The 22724-nt window shown below is 33.3% G+C and overlaps 1 protein-coding gene across 2 annotated transcripts; it reads right to left on the bottom strand.

Annotated features, from left to right (window-relative positions):
* Positions 1 to 1342: 1342 nt before the first annotated feature.
* On the bottom strand, positions 1343 to 22481 carry LOC148302707 (5-formyltetrahydrofolate cyclo-ligase-like). Of its 2 annotated transcripts, none has more exons than XM_088271177.1 (4): positions 22360 to 22481; positions 6452 to 6581; positions 4915 to 5170; positions 1343 to 1850 (listed from the first exon to the last, which is right to left on the bottom strand). In XM_088271177.1, exons 2-4 carry the CDS (start codon positions 6560 to 6562, stop codon positions 1615 to 1617), a joined length of 603 nt encoding a protein of 200 aa, XP_088127303.1. In that variant the 5' UTR covers positions 6563 to 6581; positions 22360 to 22481; the 3' UTR covers positions 1343 to 1614. The 2 variants fall into 2 exon arrangements, with proteins under 2 accessions (XP_088127303.1, XP_088127302.1); XM_088271176.1 differs by lacking the exon at positions 22360 to 22481 and adding an exon at positions 9134 to 9289.
* Between the last annotated feature and the right edge of the window lie 243 nt (positions 22482 to 22724).

Genomic DNA, 22724 nt, shown 5'->3' with positions numbered 1-22724 from the left:
TAGATGTTCGAATGATGAAATAAGGAAAGAATGTAAGGCTGAGATAAGCATTATCGACAAAATTAAGAAAGGTGTGTTGAGATGGTTTAGACATGTGGAGCGTATGAGTGAAGAAAGAACGGTTAAACAAATTTATGAGGCGAATGTAGTTGGAAAAAGAAGCAGAGGACGACCGAGGAAAACTTGGCACAATCAGGTATGTCAAATACTTGAAAGCGGCCGGGTCAGGAGTCGTAATAATCGTCGGGTATGTATGAGGAGATGCATGAATGTAGAAGAGGCAAAGAATGTTTGCAAAGTGATACATTTTGCAATTTGTGATAAATTTTTCATTGTTTGATATATCTAATTGGATTAGAATGACTTTAGATTTGCATTGAATTTGCATCAAATACTTATTCTAGTATTTTATCTGCATGGTTTGATCAATTTAACAATGCTTAAGTTTGGATCAATGATCTAACCTTCAGTATAAACGTGTGTCGTTAGCCTAAAAAGATTTTTAATTTTTTTTATATACATCAAATATTTCGAAACGCATCGTAAATCGTAGTTTTGCAAAAAAATCGATGGTTAAGATAATTTGATTGTTGGTCAACTACATGTTGAGTTTATACAGGATGGTGCAAAATTAATGACCCTATTCTGATAGATAGTATAAATTTGGCAAATGGCGTCATACGTCAATCATATTTGACGTATTGTGAGTGGTTATATACTATTATTAAATATTTTGTATAAAAAAAAGACTAACCACAAAGTAAACGCTTTAAATATTAATAATATTAAGAATATTTTAACTAACCATCACGCCGCTTCCCCGCAGGGGTAGGCAGAGAGAATAGAGCGCAACACCACTCTGTCCTTGCAAACATTCTTCGCCTCTTCCACGTTAATGCATCTCCTCATACATACCCACCGATTGTTAGGACTCCTAACCTGACCACTTTCAAGTATTTGGCATACCTGATCGTGCCATGTTTTTCTCGGTCTTCCTCTGCTTCTTTTCCCACTGACATTCGCCTAATAAATTTGTTTTACCGTTCTTTCCTCACTCATTCGTTCCACATGTCCAAACCATCTCAACACACCTTTCTTAATTTTATCGATAATGCTTTTCTCAACTTTGCATTCCTTCCTTATTTCACTATTCGCACATCTATCATACATCGTTTTGTCGCACATTCTTCTGAGAGATCGCATTTCGACTGCATTCAGTCTACTTTCATCCTTCTTTTGCCAACTCCATGTTTCACTTCCATACATTAGAGTTGGAACCAGGACTCCGTTGTGCACTGCCAGTTTAGCTTTTTAGTTTTCTAAAAAATTATAAAATATTTGGTTTTGATTTTAGTGATCAACTTTATTAATTTATTATTTACTTAACACATTCCCTAGGATTTTTAAGAAATATAAACTTTATATGCTGTAAATCCTTGATAGGCAAGAAGAATTTTCTTAGGTACCTAGTAAATATATTTTTTTTTATTATTTAAAAATGATGCGGAATGGATCGTTACACGATTCACAATATGTAGATTTAAACAAATCATGGTTACCAGAACAGGTTTTATATAAAATATTTGTAAAAATGGTTAAATTTTGACTGGTTAGTCAGTCATCAGCGGTTAAAATTCGATCAATTAGAGCATCGTGATCAGTCACTGGTATTTCGTCGAAAATTTGTTGCCGGAACGATACTGCTATGGTTGTTCCTTTTGGCGATTCTGGAGTCTTCGGCAAACTGCGAAGTTTGGAGAGAAACCCATCGTAATATCCTTTTCCATAACCCAGGCGATGGCCGGCAAGGGTGAACGCTACACCAGGACAAACCACGAGGTCTACACCACCTGGAAAAACATAATACATTGTCACCCAAAAATGCCAGCCAAGTTAAAGGAAAAGTCTACCATACAATTGTCATACCCGCACTCTTCTATTAGTCCGAATGCTGGACTATATGCAACACCTACTCTAGATAACAAGAAACTACTGAAATATGGTCAGCTGGAGTGTCTTTTGGAAAAAAAATAAAGAGCTCACACATTCGTGAAAGTCTGGGTGCAATAAATATAAAACCCTTATCCTCACCCAATGGTGCATAAGGCACTGCGTCATATAGACGCAGTGGTATCTTGATCGTTTACACATGAAGGAGAGGTGATCAGCCCTCCGCTTCAGGTACCAGTCCAGCGTAATATTGAATAAAATATTACAGTGAAAACAATCACTTATATTTATTTTACCCCCCTTGAGAATCGAACCGGGACCTCCAGAACGGTAGCCGAGTATGCTGACCATTACACTACGGAGGCGGACCGGTGCAATAGGCATCAATAGTTATTTAGAGGAAAGGCAATTGAGATGGTATGGGGATATACGAAGCTGAGAATCTGAGCATATTGTAAACCAGGCAATCGATGGATCTTCCTCGAAAGACATAGAGGAAGACCCAAGAATTCATGGATGCTGCAGAAAAAAGATGATTCGAAGGCATGACCTAGGTAACGTTACCAATGACAAAAGGACCTATAACCTGGGGACGAGAAGAGCTGACCCCAACAGCCTACAAAGGCGATAAGTTGGGATGGAGCCTGGAAAAGATTTGTGTAAAGTGATCACTTAACCAGCCTATGACAAAGGTCATAAGACCTGTCATATTACCTGTCGTATTACCTGTTATGACAAAGGTCATAAGACCCAGACTTTCATATTCTTCTTCATCCATGTTGAAATGTAAAAAATGTACGAATACTTTTTTTTACAAAGTGTAAAATCGTACAATGGCTGGCCAAGGTTGGAAAGGTGAGATCAATAGATCACTAAGACAGTGTTTACATGGTGTAGAATGAATGAAGAACGGTCAAGATCGGAGATACGAAATGATGGGCGGATGTCGTTCTGCTACAAAACAATAGATTCCATTACAAGAAATTAACCTTACACAATTTAAAGATTGGTACTCTCAGTTGCGATTAGTTCACGTTAGCAAATTTGATAAACAAATCATTGTTTGAGTATTTTAACAACGCTTACTGATTTCCGGCCTTTCATCTAGAATCTAGACTGAAATATACATTTCTGACATCTCAACACAGATGAAGAATAATATGTAAGTCACAATTTTTCTTCAAGAAATCGATAACTAGTGTATTTTTTTTAATTATTTTTATTATTTGGGTTGCTACTAAGCAACATATGTAAAACAACGCATTAAAAGATATATTATACATTGAACAAGCCAATTATATTAGGGGGTTGAATTAATTCTCGCCGTTTTTTGTAGTATTTTGAATTGAAAATATTATTTTTTTTAAAAGTAAGAATTTATTAAAAGTATTGCCCTTCTTTCTCGACTACTTTGGCCCATCTTTCAGGAAGAAGTCATATTCCCCTATAAAAGAAAACCTTGTCTTTTGAGACAATCAAATTTTCAACCCATAACTCGACTTCTCGATAACTTTTGAAAATTTCTCCCAATAATCCATGCTGCATGGACCGAAACAGATGATAATCGGATGGTGCGACGTCAGGGGAGTAGGGCGGGTGTGACAGAATCTCCCAGCCAAAGGATTTTATCTGTTCTTTTACCACTTTGGCAACATGCGGGCGCGCGTTGTCGAGCAGAATGAGAATCGACTCGTGCCTGGCTGCGTATTCTGGACGTTTTTCTTCAATTGCTGTTTTCAGTTTGATCATTTGCTGCTTGTAAACCTCTGCTGTGACTGTTGGCCTGCTTTGAGAAGCTCGAAAAAAATTACTCCCTGCTGATCCCACCAAATGCAAAGCATCGTTTTTGAGCCGTGAATGTTGCGTTTTGCAATGCTGGCTTCAGCAGGGAGTGGCTGACCTGGCTGGCAGATGACTTTGCGGCGTTTGGGGTTGTCGAAGAAGATCCACTTCTCATCGTTGGTGATGACGCGATGCAAAAAACCTTTTCTGTGATGCCATTGCAAGAGTGAATCACACATGCAAAGTCGCCTTTCCATATCTCTCTCCTTCAGAGCATACGGGACCCAGTTTCCCTGCCGATGAACAAGGCCCATAGCCTTAATTTTGAGGCGGTTTGAGGCGGTTGAAAGTGCCACGTGGGTGTTCAAGGCAGCAGGGGACAGGAAAACAAAAAAAAACGAAAGGAATATATTTAAATCACAGAGAAATATAATTTTTTTATAAACGGCGAGAACTAATTCAACCCCCTATTAGTTAACCACAGAAACATAAAGATTAGTACAAAATATTAAGTGTAGATCTAGCTAATAAACAATTTATGAGAGAAAATGTGTGTAAGAGGGATGTTGATTCCAGTAGGAACATACATACAATGCAAAGAAGCATAGTTTTTAAAGATCCTGAGAGGACAATATGCTCACCATTCAACTTTTCAACACAGATTTTCCGCAATCGAAAATGTCAACTTGGCTAAAACATGAGTTGTACTCACTAGCCATACGAAACATAGGTGAACTTCGCGCATAATTAGTTCGAAGGACAGGTACTCTGAATAAAGATTGTGACTTGTGACTTGTGGTACGGTGGCCGGGTACATTATACGTTATTTCGGAAGTCAAAACCGGACTATCGATACGTCCACTTATTATATCCTGGAGTATTCCAACATCCAATAACAAACGACGAGTTGCAACATTAGTTGTAAATTATTATTAATTGCTTTTTTAAATTTCTAATATTTCTAAGTAATATGATTTAAATCTTGTTACATGTGTGTAATACATTTAGTCCTTAAAAAGGACTTTTGAAGAAGAATTTTGTCAAGTAGATAATGTTTTAGTATCAGTCTTAGTTGGCTTTGAAACCGGTAGATATTATAATTATGTTATAATAAAATATTTGTAGTGATTTTATAACAAAGTTATATTTTAATTAAACAAATGTATTTGTTCATTCACTAACCTGTTTCAAGAGCATCGTCTCTTCCTTCCACAGGTTTCGGTTCCTTGATGCCCCAGGCATCTCTCGGCAGATTCTTCAGATCCTCTTCATCATGGACCTTCAGCATCCTCATACTTCCTCCCTGGCAGAGAGGTACGAATATAGATTTGCCACTGCGCAGTGCCTGTATAGCTGCAGGCTCCGTCTGAACCTCATTTGGCATGGCCAAAAAGATGGACACTTTTTTGGCGTTCACCCATTCCGGGGTTCTCGTGAGCTGGAAAAGATGTATGAGTCAGAAATGTCGTAGGGACAAAATAAATGAGACAGTTTTAAAAATTTAAACCGCTCAAAATTGTTCAGTTTTCAGTTGTCCATATATATGAACAAAGACTTTGTTTAGATGTTCGAATTGTTTAAATCGATGTCTAAAAGTGCGATATATCGTCACTAATTTTATTGTCATCTCAACATACATGAAGATGAATATGGAAGGCTGGGATGAATATGTACAAACTTTACGACCTGTCATACGGTAGTTTAAGTAATCACTATACACACGCGTAACATTCACCATTTTACCCATGATTGACAACCATACTACTCAAATTTCGGAACCTGTATATATCCTTTGATTGACATCTTATTTCACATGTGAGTTCTCGGCACTATCGATAAGCATTATAGATAAAATTAAGAAAGGTGTGTTGAGATGGTTTGGACATGTGAAACGTATGAGTGAGGAAATAACGATAAAAGAAATTTACGAGGTGAATGTAGTTGAAAAAAGAAACAAAGGAAGACCGAGGAAAACTTTGCACAATCTGGTATGTCAAATACTTGAAAGCGGCCGGGTCAGGAGTCGTTATAATCGTCGGTTATGTATGAGGAGATGCATGAATGTAGAAGAGGTGAAGAATGTTTGCAAAGACAGAGTGGTGCGGCGTTCGATTCTCTCTGCTTCCCCTGCGGGGAAGCGGCGTGTTGGTTAATTAGTTTTAGTTTAGTTCTCGGCACAAATCTGATCAAGTATTTAAAATACTCCTCGGTCTTCCTTTGCTCCTATGTCCAACTACATACGCCTCATAAATCTGTTTTACTGTTTTTTCCTCACTCATTCGTTCCACATTTCCAAACCATCTCAACACACCTTTCTCGATTTTATCGATAGTACTTATCTCAGCCATGCATTATTTTCTTATTTCTCTGTTCCCAGCATTTAAACTCCTTTCTTTATCTTTATCGGTCTTTACATCCCTTGAAAACATACTTTCCACATACACGAAATCATAAACCTGTTCCACAATTTCTCAATTTACCAATATTTTGCACCCAGATAGGGCTATATACATCTTTTTCAAAAACCTTAAATTTGGATTTGCTAACATTCATCAGTAAATTTTCCTTGCATGTTTGTCACCAACGCCTGCAGGTCTTCTCTGCTATCGGAAAGAAGAACATAATCGTCAGCATACAAAAGGTAAAACATCGTTCATTCTAGCTCCAACATTTAAACCTTTTACTTCAAGGTTTGGAATAAAGAAAAATAATGTTTAACCTTGTCAATGATTGCTTTGGATTGTTCAGCTCTATCATCAGGATTCATATTCTTCATAACTTCCTTCATCTTCTTCCTCAGGGCGGCTTTGGCAGCACGCACCATGCTCATGGCTTCTGGAGTAGAACTCCTGAAAACAAAAATAAAAGAACTTTGAATATGCATATTTCTTAAAAAAAATAATAGCATGGGCAAATTTAAAAATAAGGTGGTTTAAAATAATAACTATTGAGTTTAGTATCTATAAAAGAAATAATGGCAAAATAAAATTTAAAAAAAAAAGAATCGCAATATTATATTTTGTTGAAGAGTTTAAAAATGTGTGATGAGATGGCGGATTGTATGAGGAATGAAAAGAGTCTGAATGATATAAATATGTATGATAAATTAAGTGTATATGTATGTGTGTGTATATATATATATATATATATATATATATATATATATATATATATATATATATATATATATATATATATATATATATATATATATATATATATATATATATTTGCACTTTAATTTATTACACGGAATTCATAAAAAGGTAATTATTACCGCATATAACACATTGCATTATAGAAAACATATTAATTTATAGTAATGATTTTTTTGCAAATAACTTTTAATTTATGTATGAATATATTTAAATACTATAAAAACCATGTTAACAATATGTTTCTTAATTTTAATGGATTTCATTAGGCACCTACAGTATGGGAAAAAAGTAAGAGGTCTTCGTTTGAGTCAATCTTAGATAAAAATTTAAACCATTTATTAACTAATTATATAATTAAAATGAAGCTTTCTTTTAGAATCACTATAAATATTTTATCATTACTTAATTATAATGTCTAACGGTTTTAAAGCTAACCGCTTCTTTATCAAGACACGATAAAGAAGCGGTTAGCTTCTAAACCGGTAGACATTATAATTAAGTTATAATAAAATATTTATAGTGATTTTTAAACAAACTCACATTTTAATTATAAAATGGGAAATCAAAGTTAGTACTTCAAATATAAATCATATTAAAATATAAATTACATTTATTAACTGTGATAATTTTTTTTTGAGAAAAAACATAATATAAAATTTCAAGTTTTTTCCAGGCTAAAATCACTTAGTGCATAAGGCACTATATCGTACAGAAGAAGAGTTAACTCATATGTACTGCGTCATGAGATTGATCCATGAGGGTCGTAAGCCCTGTAAATACCCAGAATTTATTTTCTTCATCTTTGTTGAGATGTGAAAAAATGTATAAAATAATTCCTAAACGGAGATAATCAGATTTGTGAACAAGTATTTGGACACACTAAAAATGTTGTATATATTTAGGAGTTCCAAAAATTTGAGTAGTGTGATTGTTAATCATGGGTAGAATGGTGAATGTGGCACGTGTGTAAAGTGATCACTTAACTAGCCTATGACAGATCATTAGCACTGTAAAAACTAAGACTTTCGTATTCTTCTTATCTATGTTGAGATGTCAAAAAAGTAAAAATAACCCGCAAGTGGAGAAAACCCACTTTTGTGAACAAGTATTTGGACACACTCAAAACGTTTTTCATATATATTTTTAAACGACTTTTAGTTTCGAGCTACCCATCACTTATAAATTATGACAAGGACGCATTAAAGCGATTTCGCAAACAATTAATATAAAATGCATTCATTTTGTGGAGATTTTAATGTATTAACTATAATACTGACCTAATTCTGACATGAGTTTATTAAAATCAGCACATTTTATTAAAAAATTATACGAGCATTTGAATATTCACGGGCGGACGATATCCTTCATAAAATGTAAAAATCAACAAAGAAACTAGGTTTGAAAATTAAATTTACTTTAATCTAATACACGTAGAATGCGTTATCCAAACTGCATTGATAACGTGTTATCTTTTAACTGTTATTCCAGCATAGGATATATAATTTAAAAAAATGGTTTGGGCATATGGAACGAATAAAAAAAAGAACAGAGTAGTTGGAAATAGGAGCAGAGGAAGACCGATAAAAACTTGAAAATATCAAGTAATTCAAATACTTGAAAGTGGTCCGGTCAGGAGTCGAAATATACGGCGGATATGTATGAAAGATACATGAATATCGATGAGGCTTAAATTATTTGGCAAGGCGTTCTATTCTCTCTGCCTACCCCTGCGGTGAAGCTGCATGATATTTAGTTTGTTTATGTTATGTAAATTATACTTGTATTCATCTTTAGTCTTTAAAAGTAATTAATAAAATGGTTATTTAAATTTAAAAATATAACACTTGTACAATACCATGTTTCAGTTTATTGACGACAGTTTACGACTAGTTTTGAGAACTACAAATGTTCTCAGCACCAGTATAGGGTGATAGTAAACAAATAGAACGGAGACAAACTGTTACATGTATTTCGATGCAGTGTTATATTAATCGTTAATTACATGAAGTTAAGGTGACTTCCTACGTTAAAAGTACCATTCCAGATTGATATTAAATAAATACTTGAGAAAATACATCTCACAATTATTTTGACCCTCCCCCCTAAGAATCGAATCCCAGACCTCCAGCATGGTAACAAACGCGCTTACCACTACGCTAAGCAGATGGTATTTACTTATATCAAAGATTTTTCTATCAAAGGTATATGACATGAAAAAATAAGTAAATAAATTTAAAACTTACATGACGATTTTCGCCGTACAGAAACAAAACTTAAGGAATAAATAGATAAATAATATTAAAAAATGAATAAAACTGTAAGTTCTCGGTTTAAAAAAAATATTTAAACGGAAAAAAAAGGAAAGTTTTTAAGGAGGAAATGAAATTGATTCTCAAACCCCAACTAAACACTCAAAATGACCACATACTCTCTTGAAATATGTTTATGTAAGGTACTTATCTCAACACTTTGAGTACGGAGAGTGAAAAACAAACATTTTAACCAAACAAATAATATCACCTGACGCCCAAACCGAGCCTAATATCGGTAGAGTCGATTCCGCTTAATTGGGACTTTTCGGGTCAAAAGCGTCGTCGATTTTAAACGCGTCAAATAACTAGTGAATATGAACTTGACTTCACCTAATCTAGTAGGATACAAATACCCATTTTATTACGGATTGATAATTCGGATCGAAGACCGGTCTCAAAATAAGAATTATTGTACAGTGCTAGCTCGTTAATCCGAAAAATGAGAGAGAAAAAGGATATTTCGGTTTTTGAAAATGCTTTTATGAATAAATCAATAAAATTAAAAAAAACAACATTTCCATTTAAGCTTGCAAAAATTCAGATATTTTCATTTGTACCAACGACCCAACTCAAAACCATAAATTCCTCAACGTTCTGGCAACTTTTTTAGCCCAGTTGATGCCTATGTTGAAAGCTTTCACGTTCGGATTACAGCGCGTTTCGGATTACAGAGTCTTCGGATTAAACAGCTGGGACTTTATATAAGTATTGTCAGTTAAAAGTTGAAATAACCGGTAAAAAATCTACCTTTTTCAAACGAAAAAAGAGGTCCAAGTATTCCATGGAGTATCTTTGCATTTGGCTGGCTTAACTGATCACTTTACACACGCGTGTAACATTTACCATTCTGTTTATTTTTGAACATCTAAAATGCATTAATTTTTGGAACTTGTATATATGCAAAGGGAGTATTATATTGATTATATAAATTTGAATGATTAATACTTGTGAGTAAAAAGGAATATTTTATAATTAATGTATATTTTACGAACCTTGGAGCTGAATATTATAAAAATATTACATGGAATGACCTGTGACTGATGAACTGTGAAAACAAACCGAAAACACACTACGAGATTGATAAAAACAACGCTTGTACAAAAATGAACACATACTCACATACGTAGCATTATCTGAATCACGCTACAATATACAATATAAGCATATGAAATTCATTATACCAATTTATTTCAAAGATTAAATACATATATGCAAATACATGTTAGTTCAACAGTATTTTGATTTATTAAAAGTGGAAAACGATTTTCATTATTTTTACGGAGATTTCATTTTATTTTAGCAGTGCCATCTATCGTAAAAACTTCTTACTTGTGTTAATTTTTTATGGTTTGAAGCTGAACTAACGCTTTTCAGATTGTAAATAAAGCTTCTGGAAAAGATCAACAGATGGCAGAAAATTCGACACATTTTAAGACTGTATATCGCTCACTCCTTTCAAGAACGTCATAAATCAAAAAACTTGATTTTTCAGGAGAACGTTTTTAAAGTTTAAAAATATAACACAATGTATTAAAAATAAATATCAAGCCACTTATTGAACTTTTTTCTGAGCAACAGATATTTTTAGGTAAAACCTGAAGGTTTTATCTCCATTTGAAAAATATTTAGTATACTTAAAAAAAAAATAAACAATACCTTTTCTTCAAAATGAAAAAACACATTTTCTGCCCTGTAGCAGGTAAATATTAAGTTAAAAATATGATTCTTTTTCTGGGGTATAGTACATTTTCTAGGCATTCTGAAAACATGCATAACTGAAAATTGACGATTTTTGATTTATGACGTTCTTGAAAGGAGTGAGCGATATGTCACGTTTTAACGAGATTTTAACGGTTTTTTTAGTTGACCCCATGAACTGCACGTATTACAGAATATTACCTATTTTTTCAAATAAAATAGGTAATATTCTGTATTACGTGCTGTTCATGGAGTCAACTAAAAAAACCGTTAAAATCTCGTATAAACGTGACATTTACAGTCTTAAAATGTGTCGAAAAATCAGAAAACTTCAATAGGAACAGACAATAACACATAGAATGCAGATAGATAAAAAATTGGGGGTTGTCCAATATTTTTTTTTAGATAAAAATGGTACTAATGCAACTCTATGTATAGTCTGAGCAAAGGAACCATTAAGAACCAGTTAAAATGCAGGATATTTTTGTAATAATAATAGTTTTATAAAAGTGAATGCATTTATTTTATCTCCTACCATTTCGACTCAAAGCTCATGCGATTAGAAAAACCGTATTACTTATCGCTCACTCCTTTCAAGAACGTCATAAATCAAAAATCGTAAATTTTCAGTTGTGCATGTTTTCGGATTGCCTAGAAAATGTAATATATCCCAGCAAAAGAGGCATATTTTTAACTTAATATTTACCCGCTACAGGGCTGAAAGTGTTGTTTTTGCATTTAGAAGAAAAGGTTTTGTGTAATTATTTTTTTAAATATACTAAATATTTTTCAAATGGAGAAAAAACCTTCAGGTTTTACCTAAAAATATCTGTTGCATAGTAAAAAGTTCAATAAGTGGCTTGTTATTTATTTTTCAAATAATGTGTTATATTTTTAAACTTTAAAAACATGCTCCCGAAAAATCAGGTTTTTTGATATATGACGTTCTTGAAAGGAGTGAGCGTTATGTGGAATGACCCAAAATATTATGAAAAAAAATGTATTAAAATACACATTCCATATGTCCCCTAGCGCGGTCGGTTGCGTTCTGTATTTGTACGTTTGAGATCTAAGACTTATAAAACAACAGTGTCTGATGATGTGCGTAACGATGAAACCTGATCACTTCAAATAAAATATGTGTGGAGAACACTATATAAGAAGTTGTAATTTTATTATATAAACATGAATGTGTTCTAGAAACGGTTGGAAGGAATTTAGTGACGCCTCTTTGCTAATTTGTTTTGAACATAACTTGTGGTATTTCCTACCATTAAACCTGTTATGGACAAACAATCACTTGATGGTCACCTGAACCAGGATTAGGAAAAAATATATATTATTTAACGAGATACAGGTATCATATCATCAAATAACATCAAAAGATTCTTCCCCCGCGAGCTTAAAAATGCAGTGAGTTTAATAAAAAAAATAGTTTTATTGCAGTAAATAAAATAAAATACATGTGTTTGGAATCGAAGCGTGGAGTTGAAAAAAGAAGGACGAAAGTAGACAGAATGCAGTCGGAATGCGATCCCTCAGACGAATGATAGACGTTCGAACGGTGAAATAAGGTAAGAATGCAAGGATATACTGAAATAAGCACAATCGATAAATTTTAAAAAGTATGTTGAGATAGAATAAAATAACAATTGAATAACACATGAATTAATGGGGAAAAATGACATAGGTGATATTTTATGCTATAAAATTCAGTTCCACCAAGAAATGTCAGTACAAAATGTGTTGAGATAGTTTGGGCATGGGCAACGAATGAATAAAGAATAGTAGAATAACAAATATATGGGGCGGACGTAATTGGAAAAAAGAGACGAGGAACACCAAAGAAAACTTGGCGTGATATATATATACATATATATATATATATATATATATATATATATATATATATATATATATATATATATATATATATATATATATATATATATATATATATATATATATATATATATAAATTTATATATATTTAAATATATATGTATATATATATATATATATATATATATATATATATATATATATATATATATATATATATATATATATATATATATATATACATATATATTAATATATATATTTATATATATATATATATATATATATATATATATATATATATATATATATATATATATATATCAATATATGCGTAAGTACCTTTTTTACGTGTGTTACTGATTTTATAGCTTAGCCGGACAATAATGTAAGAGGGGAGCTTCCGAATCGAAAAAGCTTTTGAATTGACAGAATTCCGGTTGAGGAACATCTTCTCAGCCCCCCGCGAATCGCTGTTGAACACAATGACAATACCAGATTAGTACATAATATTACTCTATAGATCACGAGAAATGGCTACTGAACTTGGCTGCTAGAGTCTTTCTAGTCTAAAGAGACCGATGACAAAATAAAATCTCAAAAAGAAATTCTTATAATATGTATTCTTTCAAACACTGGAGTATTGGCCCTACGCATGAGATGTCAATATTATACATAGGTTAATATTTTATATACAGGTTTCAAAAATAAATGCAATACGGATATTCAACAATGGGCAGAATGGTGAACGTCACACAAGCGTATACAGTGATCGCTTAAGCCAGCCGAATGCCCGGTCGTAAGCCCTGGGACGCTTCACTGTGATTGAATTGGGGAAAAGGTGGTAGTGGAAAAGGTAAGCAAACAAATGCGTTATCAGGTTTTTGCATAAGATCATCTCAATTTCACTGTTTTTAACTACTGGTGGAAGAGCTTTCCACGCCATCGCCCCCGCAACAGCATAGACACGCTCGCCAAATTTAGTGCGTTGGTTGCGAGCTGGTAAGATGACTTTACCCATAGCAATTATTGTAGCCCATCGAATAGTGCGAATAATTTCATAATATGCTTGCGATAGAGAAAGAAAGAAAGATTTTGCTACCGCGAATACGCACCCTATAATTTTGCAATTTGTCGTTGAACAAAAGTAAATACTATTACGGGGTGTAATGTAACTCCTTCGTGGTGTAATGGTTAGCATATTTAGCTACCTTGCTGGAGGTCCCGGGTTCGATTCCCAGGGGAGGATAAAAACAAACATAAGTGATTTTATACCCGAATATTTATTTAACATTACCCTTGACTGCTCCATGAAGCGCGAGAGTGATGACCTTACCTTCGTGTAAGTAACGATCAAGATGACACTGCGTCAATACGATGCAGTGCCCTATGCACCATTGGGAGCGGATAAGGGTTATAACAACAGAATGTAACATGTTTTATACTATTTTTTGACATCTCATCGAAGATGATGCATTTACGGGGCTGACGACCGTCATAGGCTGGTTTAAGTGATCACTTTACACACGTGTAACATATTCATATTCTTCTTCATCTTTGATGAGATGAAAAAAAAATATGAAAATAACTCCTGTAATTGAAGATAATCCAGATTTTGTGAACAAGTATTTGGACACACTCAAATTGTTGTAATTTGTTTTAATTTCAAATGTGGTTAAGTCGTAGCCAGGATTAGACTGGCATTACTTCAGTTCAACAAACAAAATTAGTATACAAATATGACGTTGCAATTAATCATCTCGCGAACATCGTCTGTAGGGGAAGCCAGGTGATAGGAGCCCATAAACGTAGAGAAACTGTTAGAATGATCACAAAATGTTATCATCACAAATCGCTCACTCCTTTCAACAACGTCATATATCAAAAATCATCAATTTTCAGTTGTACATGTTTTCGGAATGCCCAGAAAATGTACTATATCCCAGCAAAAGGGGCATATTTTAACTTAATATTTACCTGCTACAGGGCAGAAAGTGTTGTTTTTGCATTTTGAAGAAAAGGTCTTGTTGAATTATTTTTTTTTAATTTACAAAATATTTTTCAAATGGAGAAAAAACCTTCAGGTTTTACCTAAAAAGATCTGTTGCACAGTTAAAAGTTCAAAAAGTGGCATGATATTTATTTTTATTACATTTTGTTAAATTTTTAAACATTGAAAACGACATTCTCCTGAGATGAAAACTCTCCGGTTTGTAACCGGAAACGCGTCGCAAGACCGCGTAAGAAACGTTGATACAGGTTTTTCACTTCAAATTGGACGATTCGCAAACAAATCAAATGGGACGTTTAAAAATCGAATTGGACGTTATATTGTGTTTGTTAGGATGCTCAAAATTAGTACAAAACACTTTATTAAGTTCATATAACTGAAACGGATGTGGTTTCTAAATAAATTATCGCGGTTTTAAGAAAATTAAACTATGTGATTCGAATACATGTTTATATATTTATATACATATATATGTATGTATAAATATATTTATATATATATATATATATATATATATATATATATATATATATATATATATATATATATATATAAACATATATATATATATATATATATATATATATATATATATATATATATATATATATGTATTTATATATATATATATATATATATATATATATATATATATATATATATATATATATATATATATATATGTATGTAAGTAATGTAAGACTGAAAGATTACGATTAGTTATTTGAGGTGGTTTGGACATGCAAAAATAAGCACAGTCTCATATATAAAAATATAACCATGAAAAAATTACATGAAATATTAATAAATAATTTAAAGTAAAAGTTAAAAATTAATAAATAAATAAATAACATTTGACCATTCCCGGACGTTTTAAATTAACGACGAAGTCATTCATATTTTCATTATTATTTTACTTTCGAAATGGGTGATGTAATCGTCCAGTCGTTAAGGCACACGTTTGCAACATTTTTTTTCATACAAAAACGTAAGCGAGGTGCCATTGCAAAAATGTCACAGTCAATACCTGAAACGCGACAATTAAGCAAATAGCCGGTAGGATTAGATTAGGGCCAAGTGTAGCGAATGCCAACAAAAGTGTACCTATTAACGCCCGATGCCAAAAAACATAACATTACTAGGGTGACCATTATTGAAGATTTAGCAGGGAATCATAATTAAAATAATAATAAAAAATTGTCAACTTCAGACCGGTTTCTCAACACGTTAAACCCCGTGGGGGGACCGGTGACCTCGCCTGTGTTCCAAACACGGGGGGACCAGTGACCTCAATCAAGAGCTATATTCAAAATGCTTTAACTATTATTTTTTACTATTTTTTTTTTTTTAATACGTAAATTACCGAAAAGTTAATTTTTTTGTGAAATTCAAAATTGACTAATTTTAGTATTGGCGTTTAACGTGTTGACAGATTTTTTTTAACGCAGGAATCTACCTATCTACCTAAACTAACCCACTAACAAACTAACTTCTCCAGAGGGATAGGCAGAGATAATAACATATTTTGGGGGGAGTGTAGTTAGAAATAGGAGCAGAGGAAGACCGAAAAATATTTTGAAAACTTGGAAGCGGTCAGGTTAGGAGTCGGAATAATCGGCGGGTATGTATGAGGAGATGCATGCATATGAAGGAGGCGAAGATTATAGTTTATATTTCGAACACTAACTTTGTGATTTTCCATTTTATAATTAAAATAAAACTTTGTGTTAAAATCACTATAAATTGAATATAATGTCTACCGGTTTCGAAGTTAAACGTATCTTTATCAAAACTGATTAGCTTCGAAACCGGAAGACATTATAATTAAGTTAATAATAAAATAATAATAAAACCCTTATCCGCACCCCAATGGTGCATAGGGCACTGTGTCATACAAACGCAGTGTTATCTTGATCGTTTACACATGAAGGAAAGGTGATCAGCCCTCCGCTTCAGGTAACAGTCCATGGTAATATTGAATAAATGTTACAGTGAAAAAATCACTTATATTTATTTTACTCCCCTTGGGAATCGAACCCGGGACCTCCAGAACGGTAGCCGAGCGTGCTGACCATTACACTACGGAGGCGGACTATAATTAAGTTATAATAAAATATTTATAGTAATTTTAAAACAAAGTTACATTTAAATTATGAGGCGAGATTGTTTGCAAAGACAATTTGGTGTGGCGTTCTATTTTCTCTGCCTAACCCTGCGGAAAAGTGACGTGAAGGTTAGTTAGTTATAATTATCAGCATGCTCAAGAATTTCAAATACATGGGAGTGGTCAAGTCAGGAGCCAGAACAATCGGCGGCTATGTATGAGGAGATGCATGAGTGTGGAAGAGGCAAAGACTGTTTGCAAAGATTGATTGGTGTGGCGTTTCATTCTCTGCGCATACCCCTTCAGGGAAACGACGAAATGGTTAGTTAGATAGTGGATATCTTTACTTTACTTAAATACATTTTTCGATTGCATTTTCGTTAAATCTGTCAATTTGAAACAGATTCACAAAATTTACTCAATAATCCCCTTTTGGCGTTAATTTATGGGCGATTGTCCACTACCCGGAATTTGACCGTCCGGCAGTCCGGTTTTGAAAAATGAAAGCGACTACGACTGTAGCGTGATGGAATTTACGCGCAACGTGTTCACGCACCCATCCGAAAAAATATGGACAAAAGCACATGCCAATCCAAGCCGATCGTCGTTTTAAAACGCTAACTGACGTGCCGGACGGTAACATTCCGTGTAATTCCGTGTAGTGGACAAACGCCCTATCTCTGCCAGCCCCTGCGAAAAACCGGCGCGATGGTTATTTAGTTTAAAGTTAATAATATAAAATATACGGCCAGTATTTTGGATGTTTAACGCTACGTGGTCACCCTAAAAACCTCCATAGCGTCACGTTGTAAGTCAGGAAAATGTACAGTAACGAAAGAAAATCGATTTTCACACGGATTATGCTATTTACACACATTTGCGCGACCTTGTCGGATATGAACATCGTGACGAAAGGATTGAAAAAATAATTTTATAAGGAAAATCCCATTTGGACCTTTCGGAATCTTTCAACCTTCATTCGGTCGCACGACGTCGAAAATACAACATTTAGCGCTAAAGACTTCGTCAAAAATAAAATTGACAGAATATTTTCGATATCAATTGGACATTTGTCTTTGAATTGAGCTTTGAACTTTCCCGTTTCCCCTTTATATATATATATATATATATATATATATATATATATATATATATATATATATATATATATATATATATATATATATATATATATATATATATATATATATATATATATATATATATATATATATATATATATATATATATATATATATATATATATATATATATATATATATATATATATATATATATATATATTGCAAAAAATTGGAAAGCGCGTTAACGCGCTCGTGGCAGCGAACCGGTTAAATTACGCCTTTTATTATAAAATCATTAAATGTTCTTAGAAGAGTATTGAAAAATTTATCAAAATAAGCATTTCAGAGCAGTCCAATTTCAATTACAGTGATTCTCAATTAGTGGTACGCGGACACCCAGGAAACCCGAAGTTGCATAGAAGAGGCGCCAATCACTTGACTAAGATAATTTAATCAGTAAAAAACATATTATTTTTTGACATCCCATCAAGATAAAGAAGAATATGGAAGTCTGGGCATTTACGGGGCTGACGACCGTCAAAGGCTGGTTTAACGATCACTTTACACACGTGTAACATTCACCAATTCTACCCAATATTGACAACCACACTACTCAAATTCTTGGAAGCTCTAAATATATGAACCAATTTAGAAACCTTGTTCTTGAATCACTAGAACTTCACTAGAGACATCTATTGGTGAGATGTAAAGAAGATTTTTATTAAGCAGAAACTCTTATATTAGTATGTGAGATCCGAATCCTGGATTATAATCACACACATGAGAAACGCCAGAAAATACCATTTTCATATGCAGTAAAAAACAATATGTTTTTAATCTATCAGTGTAATCAAGAATATTCTCGAAATATTTGCTACCCAATAATAATTTATTTGCAATTTTTTTGTATCGCATCGTAAGTCATATACATACTCATATATTTTTGTGTATCGTAACTCATATAGTTGCGTGCCCCTTACTGCAAGTTTAAGGTCTTTCTTAAAGTGATATGCGGGAAAAAAACTATTGGGAACAACTGCTCTAGGACACTCGAAATAAAACAAAAAACAAAGCATTTTTTGTAATCGTGCTAGGAAGTCGTCGGCCTGCCATATTTTGCACAAATGATTGATTTCTAAATTCATTGACATTTACTTTATAGAAATCCATAATTAAATTATAAGTATTAATAATTTTGTTCGCCTCCGTAGTGTAATGGTCAGCACGCTCGGCTACCGTTCTGGAGGTCCCGGGTTCGATTCCCAGGGGGGGGGTAAAATAGTGATTTATTCACTGTAGTATTTATTCAATATTACCCTGGACTGGTACCTGAAGCGGAGGGCTGATCACCTTTCCTTCGTGTGTAAACGATGAAGATAACACTGCGTTTGTATTACGCAGTGCCCTATGCACCATTGGGGTGCGGATAAGGGTTTTATTTATTTATATTTTTTGTATATTTATAATCATGAGCGGACACCGTTGCCACAAAAAAGGCGCTTGGAGTGTCAAAAATGAAGACTCTTATCTAGAACCATATCACGGCTGTCCAAATTTAAAACACAGTAAGGGACATATTTTTGTAGTACGTTTTTTTGCATTTATGGCCTAAGTAGACTCTACTTAGTCCAGAAATGCAAAAAAACGTACTACAAAAAAATGTCCCTTACTGTGTTTTAAATTTGGACAGCCGATCAGGCAAGAGTCTTCGAGATAGAATAAGAAATGCCAGGATCAGGGAAATATGCGAGGTCGAAGATGTCGTCAGGTGGGGAAGGCAACGAAGGAGACAATGGTATGCGCATGTGAGGAGAATGGAACCATCCAGACTCCCCCACATCGCACTGTACGGTCAACCTGATGGTAGACGATGGGCAGACTACCAAAGAGATGGGTCGATGGCTGGGAATCAACATCGCAGGAGGCTAATCCCTCTTAAAAACAGGCCACAAGGGCTACAACAAGATGAACAAGAAGAAGAAGAAGAAGAAGAAATTATGATTGTAACATATTAATAAAATAAAGATTTCTTATAATTATTAAATTATTAATATATGACCCTAATGTGATTAAGTAAAACATGGAGTTGGTAAAGAATAATAAAAGTGGACTGATGGCAGTCGAAATGCAATCTCTCAGACGAATGTGCGGGAAAACGATGTATGCTAGATGTTAAAATTGTGAAATAAGGAAATAATAAGAGGCTGATAAACCTTAGTATTATCGATAAAATTATGAAAGATGTGTTGAGATGATTTGGAAGTGTGGAACGAATGATTGAGGAAAGAACAGTAAAATAAACTCTCGTGGCGAATGTAGATGGAAATAGGAGCAGAGGAAGACTGAGGAAAATTGGATATGTACAAGTATTTCGAATACTTGTTCATGCGAAAGACAGATTGCAGTGGCATTCAATTGTCTTTGCCTACCCCTAGGAGAAAGCGGCGGGATGTTAGATAAATAGTTAGATAAATATTGTATTCACGCTACTGTCAAAAAGCGATTAATATCAATAACTAAGTATTGTTTGCATGCTGGTGTACTGATTGTCCTGACGAAGAGACGGGTATGTCTCGAAACCGGTAGACAAAAATCTCGGTTAGTGGTCATATATTAATATAACTAACATATCGTTTTGAAAAAAAAATACAAACCACAGAGTAAATGTTTTTAAAATATATCACAAATCGCGTTTTGAATAATTATTCGAGTCCTTGACGTTATTTGATTCGGCGCTCAATTACCGTGAATGATATTGTATATAATAAACCTAACTGTGAAAAAAAAACAGGTTATATCTTCATAATTTACATAATAGATACAGTGTTTACAGGAAAACATGTAAATAGCGGTAAACGGCACGATTATCAATCAAATTTTAATTTTGAGGCAAGTTGTGATGTTGCCGCAAAATTTCAAATTGTTCAAATTTTGAAAGATAAGGTTCATATTCACGATATCGGTTGTCCAAACTCAAAACACAGTAAGGGACATTTTTTTGTAGTGCGTTTTTTTTGCATTTTTGGACTAAATAGATTCTACTTAGTCCAAAAATGCAAAAAAAAACGTACTACAAAAAAATGTTCCTTACTGTGTTTTAAGTTTGGACAGCCGATATGGTGTTGCCTGTATAAGGGAAGAAAATATAATTAATCATTCCGCAGAGGTATGCAGAGAGAATTTCGGCATGTGAATCGAATGAGTCATTACTTTTTTTTTTTTAAAAATAAAAACGGCCAACCACAAAGTAAATGATATAAATACGAATATTAAGGATATTAATAATTTAGAAAGGTGCGTGGAGATGGTTTGGGCAGGTGTAATGGTAAAACAAAATTTTAAGGCTATTGTAGTTAAAATAGAAGCAGAGCAAGACCGAGGAAAACTCGGCACGAAAAATTGGCATGTGAACAGAACGAGGACAGCAGAAAAAGACTTGGCACGATCAGATCAATTAGAACCTAAACTCTGGTGGTGTCAAAAGTCTGCGTAATCGGAGGGCATGTATGACTAGATGTATGGATGTGAAGGAGGCGAGTATGTCAGGACATAAGGGTGTGGCGTTCCATCCTCTCTGTCTACCCCTGCGAGGAAACGGCGTGATGGTCGTAATGATAGAAGTAATGAGTGATTTTACTTTACATATATATATATATATATATATATATATATATATATATATATATATATATATATATATATATATATATATATATATATATATATATATATATATATATATATATATATATATATATATATATATATATATATATATATATATATATATATATATATATATATATATATATATATATATATATATATATATATATATATATATATATATATATATATATATATATATATATATATATATATATATATATATATATATATATATATATATATATATATATATATATATATATATATATATATATATATATATATATATATATATATATATATATATATATATATATATATATATATATATATATATATATATATATATATATATATATATATATATATAAGTATATGCCTACTTGTGAGTGATTTTACTGTTTAACCGTTTGACTGCTGAGAAGCAATATATTGACTCTTGTGTACTTAGAAAAACATCGATATACCGACGTTTTTCGGCGTCGAAATACCGACCAAAAATAAAAATTAATTTTTATTTTGTAAAAAACTTTTTTTATCCCCCATCAATCCGCTTAATTTGAAATGAACCATTATTGCAAACAACATTTCAGCAATTTTAGCTTACTTTAAAGAGAACATTTTAGGAGTTAAAGTTGCTATAGCTTAATGCAATTTATGGGTGAAAATTCTTCGCAAAAACCCTCGCTATTATTTAAATCTCGAATTTAGAACGATCAGGTACAAATACAAAACAAATGTCACTCACCACGTGGTGTTGCCAATCGCCAGTTACCGCTACGAAATTCCCAAACGGTCGGTCGCTTCTCGAACCCTCACGGAGCGATCAGCTGGTCGCCAGATTAGCGCCAGACGTGACTCCGTACAGCTTGCTCGCTCTCTCGCATTCCCGAACCTCGGCGCTTGTGAAAGAGTGAATAGTTTACAGCTATGCGCAGACGGATGCGCGAACGAAAGACGAACGTAGGTCGCATACCAAAAGCGATCAAAAGCCAGACAGTTTTTGCCGCGGCGTTATGCGAGTCGGGTGTATCGCGTGTATATCAAAAAGTACCTACCTGTCAAATTCGAGTTACGAAAAATTCGATTCCAACACTCAAAAACCGTCAAAAG

This window comes from Brachycentrus maculatus, unplaced genomic scaffold, assembly GCF_059751285.1.
Source record: "Brachycentrus maculatus isolate JH-2025_06_01 unplaced genomic scaffold, ASM5975128v1 h1tg000421l, whole genome shotgun sequence".
NCBI classification, from domain to species: domain Eukaryota; kingdom Metazoa; phylum Arthropoda; class Insecta; order Trichoptera; family Brachycentridae; genus Brachycentrus; species Brachycentrus maculatus.
Note: the sequence above shows the minus strand (reverse complement) of the source record. Positions and strands in the feature narration are given on the sequence as shown.